This window comes from Sinocyclocheilus anshuiensis, unplaced genomic scaffold, assembly GCF_001515605.1.
Source record: "Sinocyclocheilus anshuiensis isolate Anshui unplaced genomic scaffold, SAMN03320099.WGS_v1.1 scaffold498, whole genome shotgun sequence".
Taxonomy (NCBI): Eukaryota; Metazoa; Chordata; class Actinopteri; order Cypriniformes; family Cyprinidae; genus Sinocyclocheilus; species Sinocyclocheilus anshuiensis.
Window position 1 is genome coordinate 241,428 of NW_015547644.1, and position 8,262 is coordinate 249,689.

Here is an 8,262-nt window from a genome sequence, read left to right on the forward strand (position 1 = left end):
ATTTTTGATATTTTTTTACTAGTGGGTGCAGGACACTATAGTTCATTTATGTAAGTGAGGATGGCAAAATAAAGTAAACTGTGACGAATTATACCTAACATTTCTTCATACAGTGGACTACCAGTAAAACTGATACAAATTTGGGACCAAAAATTATTCAGACAGAGTCTGGGGGAAAAAAATTGAAGTTCAGGTTTGTGTGAAGCTGGGTGACAGCATGCCCAGAAGACTACAGGCTGTCATTAAGTATTGATAGTTGTGTAAATACTGTCATACTAACAGCTGTCTAATTTTTGGTTGATTGTAATCCATACCTTTCTATCAAAGTTATCTAACATTATCAAGCTGAATTTGTTCTGACACAGTTTAACTCTGAGTTCTTGTTATATTTTAAATTTTGGTTTGACTGTATCTATTTGATAAATGAAGTTAACCAACTAACATTATACATTCTCTTTTGGTTTCTGTACCCAATATTAAAAAAATTTACAAATAATAAAATTGTTGGTATCGGTACTCTGTATCGGCAAGTACCAAAAATAAAAGTATCGGTATCGGGCGAGTACTGGAAAAAGTGGTATCGGTGCATCCCTAATTAAAGGGTTTCATGAAAAAGACAGTTTTTAGTACTTCCTTCTAAAAGGAATTCAGCAGAATTCTTTTTTCAACCACAGAGTGTTTATTTTTATATTTATATATTTATATACCGATATGTATACCAATATATTGCCAGGGCTTATAATTACCAGAATGATGTTTGCCAATTTTTTTTTGTTTTGTTTTGTTTTTTTAGACAAACACCACTGGTTTAACTTTAAAGTATTGTTAGAGTATTGTATCATGAGATCAGTGTACCGTTACATCTGTTACTAGTAGTAAATGCACTGTATAAACATTTGCATTTAAAATATTTTTCTAGCAAGATATTAATAATTCTCTCATAGTTTGTACAAATATTTCGTCTCAAAATCTTGCATCAGTGCGTGAGCAAGATAGAGAGCATCTCCCCAGTAAAGCTGTGTGTTTGCAGGGCTTTTGCGGCAGCAGTACGGTGTCTGTACCAGAGAGTCTGCTCTTTGTGTCCACACTGGACGGGAACCTTCACGCCGTCAGCAAGAGATCTGGAACAATCAAATGGACTTTAAAAGAAGGTACGTATATGTGCTTCTTTCAAGACCAGTCAGTTGTGTATCAAAATACTCGTAGCACATTGCAAACTGCAATGAAAACAGTGGACGCCCAGTAAGCCTGTGAAAGTGAATACCAGCACTATTGTTTGCTGGTGTGTTATATTGTTATCAGTGGTTCTCAACTTTTTCAACTTATTTACTTATTTAACCCATACAGGCTAAGATACTGCTTCTGGTAATTTTTCTGTAATTATGGCAAAGCTGCTTGTTTGCATATGTTTTAGATTGTCTAATATTCGAATATAGCAAATGAATTAACTGATTCACTTTGTGATTTCATAAGCTTCAAGAACTGTTTGTTCTTCAATAAAAATTTGAACAATTCTTCATAGTACTCAATACACATAGCAGTACAGGAAAAAGAGACATTCAAATTCAAACTGAAAAGTGTCTAGCATTGTTTTGTTTGAAGAAAAAAAATATATTAAGGCCAGGATTTGAGTGGTATATTAAAATAAGTATAGATATTCTGGTTTAAGTTTGAGGGGGAGTTTTGCTCAATTGTATTTACTATTTTCTACTAGCTTTTGTTATTTACACAATAGTCATTGTTTAAAACTTTACTAGAGAGACACTGATTTGCGTTATCCAGCTGGGAAATTAATTTATGTATCATGTTTTGATCTGTCGTTCACGCTCTGTCAGAAAGCGTGATGTAAGAGGGCTTGTGATGCACAGAAACGATTAGAGAATATGAGAGATTTGTGTTTTAAAGCTAAACACACACTGAAATAATACATTGACTGAAAACTAATTCTCTCTGCCGTTTCCGATGTAATCAGCTTGTATTTCTCTGCGTTAGTGCAGTGTATATTTTTGGACTGATTGTTTGAATCCATTTGCTTACTAGATCCTTGAACCAGGGCCGAGTCCAAAAATGTTTAAGTGGGTGGGCCTACATAAAACAAAGTGGATGGGCAAAGTGTAGTGTTTGAAAACTTCATGTCAGATTGCCAACAATGGTTCAAGATGGCAAACAAACAATAAAATGCCTATGTCCGGTCAAGTATAATGACAATACAAACATTATATGAGTTTGGAGTTTTTAAACTAGAAACACTGAAAAATATCTAGTTGCCTTTACATGCCCTCCTACAATATCTTTATGGTTAATAACTTTCGAAACTTTCACATATCGAAAAGTACAAGGACCCCTCATAAAAGAAGTAATTCATATTGATCGATCAGTTTAAAGGGGTCATATGATGCGATTTCAAGTTTTCCTTTCTCTTTGGAGTGTTACAAGCTGATTGTGCATAGATAAGATCCCTGAAGTTGCAAAGACTAAAGTCTCAAAACCAAAGAGATATTCTTTATCAAAGTTAAGACTCTGCCACGCCCCCCTAAAACGGCTCGTTCTAACACGCCCCCACATATCTACGTCACTATGTGGAAATATTTGCGTAATGCCTAGTGATCTTTAAAAAAGCATCATATGACCCCTTTAAACTAAGTCTCCTGAAGAGACACAATCACTTCATTTGAATAGTTAATTTAGGATTTTGTTCATATATAAACATTGATCATCTTCTCATCCAGTACATGCTTGCTTCACACATGGGAACCAATGAGGTTTGTTTTAACGCTAAAGCTTCTGCGTTTACTATATATGATGAGCTCTATGTATGTATGCTGATGAGTGTTTATATGTAAATAAAAGCCTAAATTAAATATGTTCATCAAATGAAGTGATCGTTTCCCTTCAGAAGACTTGTATTATATAGATTGGTTCATATGGAATGATATCATGTCTCATATCAGTCTCTTTTTGTACTTTTTGATGCAATACATTTTAGTTGTGTTAACTTTTAATGAATGAACAAAAAAGTTATAAGAACATTTAAAAATACAGATTTTTTTTTTTGTGTGTTCTGAAAAATATATATACATTTGTGTTAATTAGCCAACTGAAAAAGTTATCATTTTGACTTATCATAACATTTGTCATAACTATTGTTGGTCATATTAAAAATAAGGGTCCCACTTTATATTAAGTGGCCTTAACTACTATGTAGTTACATCAAAAAATAAGTACAATGTACTTACTGTGTTCATATTGTATTGCAAAACACTTTTGCTGCTATTGAGGTGGGATACGGTATAAGGTTAGGGACAGGTTTGGTGGTATGGGTAGGTTTAAGGGTGGGTTAAGGTGTAAGGGATGGGTCAACAGTGTAATTATAAATGTAGTTACAGAAATTAATTACAGATGTAATTACATGCAGATATTTTTCAAATATAAGTGCAATGTAAGTACATGTATGTACACAATAAGTGCATTGTACCAAATGATTAATTTAAATGTAAGTACATAGTAGTTAAGGCCACTTAATATAAAGTGGGACCAAAATAAGAAACCAATTTGCACACAAACAGTGTGTCATCAAGGCCAGGCACGCCTGTTCACCTCATTTCCTCTTGAGCTTTCTCCCAGAACAACACGTGTATGAGGGATGGTTCCATTTAATGCATTTTAATGCATCCTCCACTTCTGCTGCATTAGCATGCATTGAATGGAATCTTCCATCATTGGTAAACTGGCCACACACTGGCTTTATTTTTCAATATCTAAAAGTTGCATTTCGTTCACCTTCTGTGACTCTCAAAAACCTGATGTACAGGCTGAGCCAGTCATACACGCTGTAGCTACAGGACTGCGATGGACGTTAGAGGCCGTTGCACAACACACCCACAGTAGCCTGTGCTGTGCAGTCTGACCTGATTGTCTGTGTTTAAATGTGCTGTCGTTGTAATCATGCTCTCACACAATTGTCATGGATAATAAATCTAAATTGCGTAACTTTTAAACTGCTTTTATTTCCAGCAAACTTCTTATCGTGCAAATATTTGAATGAACAAAAAGTTCAACAACTGAGACAAACTGCTATAGGCATCTTCCATTTCGGACATTAAAGTTTTTTTTTATGTGGCCTCATGCAGCAGAACTATGGCATGTTCACGCAGGTGATCAGCCATAACACTTGTTGTTTCATAGGTTTGATGACTTTACTAATATTCTAGAATATGATAAGAAAATGGAATTGTTTTTTATATGAAGGTCTAATAGAGGTGATACTGGGAGCAATAAGAACTAAATAAATTAATACCCATTAAAGGAACACTCATTTTCCAACTCCCCTAGAGTTAAACAGTTGAGTTTTACCGTTTTCGAATCTCATTCCGGCATAATAATCAAGGAACTTTGCTGCCGTACCATGGGTGCAGCAGGCGCAATTTACATCCAAGTTTTATGCACAGCACTTTGTTTGCTTTGTGTCTTCATGTTTGCTCATCCCTTCATTTGCCTGTGATAAAGTATAACTCTTAACTGACACCTTTCTCATTCCCAATGCAGATCCTGTTTTGCAAGTCCCAACGCATGTGTCAGAGTAAGCCTTCTTTCATTTATGCTTGAGCGCTTGTGCATGAAAAGTGAAACAACAGGAACTGTGCAAGATGCTGAGCTAGCACGATTCTTCCTATTCATGATACCATCTAAATGAAGCCACAGATAAAAACACCTAACATAAGCCTACATATTAAAGGATAAAAAAAAATAATGATCTGTGTGCTGCTGTTTTTGTCACAAAAGAATTAGCTGTTTTTTATTTTCTGTGAGAAAAAATACAGGTTTGGAGCAACATCAGTCATCAACATGACAATCCTGAACAAATTTTATTATTATTTTTACAGGCCTGCATTCCTCCCAGACCCCAATGATGGCAGTTTGTACTCTCTCGGAGGGAAAAATAATGAGGGTTTGACGGTGAGAGATAACTTCTTTTCATTTCTCATGAAGGACTTCCTCATTCTCTGGAATCTAAGGATAGATATAATTCTCATTTCTTAGCTTTAGAAATGAGAAATGTCATTTTGAAGCGAAACATCTGAGGTGCTTTTACCAAAAGAAAAAAGTTTCTAAGTGTAATTTTGGATGGAGTAACAAATATTATATCTAATATTTGGGGATGTTTCAGAAACTGCCGTTCACCATTCCTGAGCTGGTCCAGGCATCTCCCTGTCGCAGTTCTGATGGCATCTTATACACGGGTGAGAGACGTATTCTCATTCATTCTTTTGTAATTATTCATCTAAAGTTCCATTCAATCAAGCATCACTATTACTATGCCTTATAGATAAGTTAGAGATTTAAACAAACCCATAACCATAAATAATAAACATTGTTTTTCAACATAATTAGAGTGTCAGGCAGCAGAGGTTGATGTTTGAGGAAATGGCCAGTTCCTAGCGGCCTCCCAGTGGTTGGGATGGTGTGTGGGCGCTGTGGGATTGTTTCATGATCTCACTGCAAACACCACAAGAAGATGTCTGTGTGTACCACCCTTTCTTAACTCTTAAATGTGCAAATCACAAGGCACAGCTACATCTATAATGACACCCAAAGGAAGAAGGCCAAACACTGATTAAATCAGACTGCAGACAGGCCTGAATGTTAAACAATGAAAATCCCATTTCTTAATCTCTTTAAATGAGACTTATCAAGTTTAAACATCAGCATTTAAGTTCCTCTCTGCAATGAAACTCATATGTTGAATATCACAGTGTAACCCACAGGAAATAACCTTGTTTCGCTCGAAGCCACACTTGTTTCCAAGCGTAAACATGTGGTGTGTTTGAACTGAAGTGTCGATGCCTGTTTACACATCCTGGAGAGAACATTTACTCATTCTGCATCAGTTATGTGGACTTTTGGTCTTTAAATTGATAAGGGGGAAATTGAAATGGGAAAACAAGAAGCACATGGGAAAACCCTGCACTGAATATGTAAATGCTCTATCTTTAGATCTTATGGGATTATTCTTGTTTATTAGTGTTATTTATTTTTTTTGAACTTTGAACTAGCTGATGTCACCAAACCCTCAAATTTTTTATGTACAGCCTGTGACATGCTGTTGGATTACCATAAAAGATAAGCATTTACATAACATTATTTCAGGTATTGTATATGTTAACATGAGACTACTGTGATAACAAACATACAAGCTTCACATTTCTTTTAATCTGTCCAGAATGTCTTGTCACATACACTTCCATTTTAAGTGCAGGTCTGTACACAAAGTTTTTGTTTTTGCAAACTGAAGAATGGGTCAGAATTATTTTCTGTAGTAGAATCGCAGATGCTGCACAAAGAGATGATATTAAATTAAACTTTCAATTGAATGCGAATTGCACATTAACAATTGTATGCTAGCCTGTGCTTGAGTACATGAAGGTTTTTTTTATGTTTGCTTGTAGGTAAGAAGCAAGATGTGTGGTATGTTGTGGATCTGCTGACTGGTGAGAAGCAACAAACACTGACCTCTTCCTACGCTGAGATGTTATGTCCATCTTCATCTCTGCTCTACCTCGGCCGCACTGGTAAGGGCCCATACCTGTCCATAGTTCTGACTTTAGGTGAGACCATATCTGTTTGTATCTATATGAGCAGAAAAACCAAAGATCACTTTAAGAGTGGTAGTGCTTCTTATCAAAATTATAAATGCTGTAATACTGTTACTGGAGAGTAGGCATGTGACTGTATACATTTTTTACAAATCACGATAACTTTTATCAGGATTTTCTGTATTATCATGGTATTTAAAGCATTGAATCATACATTTTATTGCTGTTTAATATTCATTAAATATTAATGAACATTTAAATCAATCCACAAATAAATTATGATTTATAGACTGCTGAATATACAAAGTATTGCATTTCACATCACTGAACGTTTATTGGTTAAAATATAAATGAAGACTGTTATGAATAAGGGAGTAATCGTTAAATTACGCGGGATAATTAAAATAACTGACGTTTTTTACATGGCTCTCTAAAATGCGTGATTCTGGTCAATTGCAACATTTAGTAGTCAGATATATTCAGTGTTGTCTATGGCAACACTGTATTTTTTGTTTAATTCAAAAGCAACTGGCCCATTTCAAAATTGTAAAAGGAATGTCCCAGTTTAAATGCAAGTAGAAAACTTTTTTATGAAGTATACTCACTCAGGACTTGTTTAGTAAGAATTTACCTGAAAAGATTTTAGATTTTTTTTTATCATATGTTAATTTAAAAAGTCTTGTATAATTTTATCTGCAGTATTTTTGTGTTTATTTGGTTTTATTTTGTGTTTGTATTATTCTAACTTAGTTTTGCCATTAAGATAGCCTTAGATGCTGACATGGCAATAAAAATAAATTACTACTACTCCAGATTGAATTGAAAAAAGGTACCAGAGAACTTAATTTAAGTATTTATGTTACTGTAATATTGCTGCACCCTGTCATTATGTCTTGCATACCACAAGCAAAGACATGTTCACACTCATTCTCCCAAGTATTCATATGTGCATAATATATCACAATTGCATGGGTACAAAGACAAAAACAAAAGTTATTAAACACTGACACACATTTATGTATAAAAATGCGGAAATTTGACCATGGCACAAACTAGTGCATTTGTTTCCGTAGTCTCACAACAACCTGTAACCTGAGACCCCCTCTGTAAAACGATGGGGATTATTATTATTCATTATGTATTATTTATTTATTTTATTTAGTCATTTAGCAGACGCTTTTATCCAATAGAAGATTTGGAAGCCGCTCTTGCCAGTATTAGGGCTTCAACAACTGAAAGCAAGGCAGTCTCCGGTCGAATGTCCACTTCTGAAGCCAGATTGGTTGCTGTCCAGGAGGTTGTTCTGTGTGATAAAGGCTGAGACTTGATTGAACACAACTCGTTCAAGTGTTTTTGCAATGAAAGGTAGAAGGGAAACCGGTCTGTAGTTCTCTAAAAGACTTCTGCCTCAGAGAGTGGAGAGAAGGATGAAAACGAGTGTATGTTGTATTAAATTCTGTAATGCACATTCATTCTAAGATACACTTTTCACCCCATAGTAGTAAGCCTTCTCAAGCACTCAGTCAGCTGGGGAGTGTTAAACAGCCCTTAAGCAAGGGTTGCATTAGCACATTCTACATTTTGACTTGTTGGTGGAAATTAGCTAGTAGGGATGGGCGATATCTTATCGTTTGCGATATACCGGTAAAAATTCTCCACGCGATAAGAA

At 35.2% G+C, this 8,262-nt stretch overlaps 1 protein-coding gene across 1 annotated transcript in view; it reads left to right on the forward strand.

Moving 5' to 3' along the window:
* Positions 1-8,262, forward strand: part of ern1 (endoplasmic reticulum to nucleus signaling 1) — a 37,216-nt gene that overhangs the window by 8,363 nt on the left and 20,591 nt on the right. The window contains exons 2-6 of the mRNA XM_016504063.1: positions 1,031-1,151; positions 4,546-4,579; positions 4,884-4,956; positions 5,168-5,240; positions 6,447-6,569. Of these exons, the coding sequence (XP_016359549.1) occupies positions 1,031-1,151; positions 4,546-4,579; positions 4,884-4,956; positions 5,168-5,240; positions 6,447-6,569 (424 nt within the window). The remainder of the gene's footprint in view (positions 1-1,030; positions 1,152-4,545; positions 4,580-4,883; positions 4,957-5,167; positions 5,241-6,446; positions 6,570-8,262) is intronic.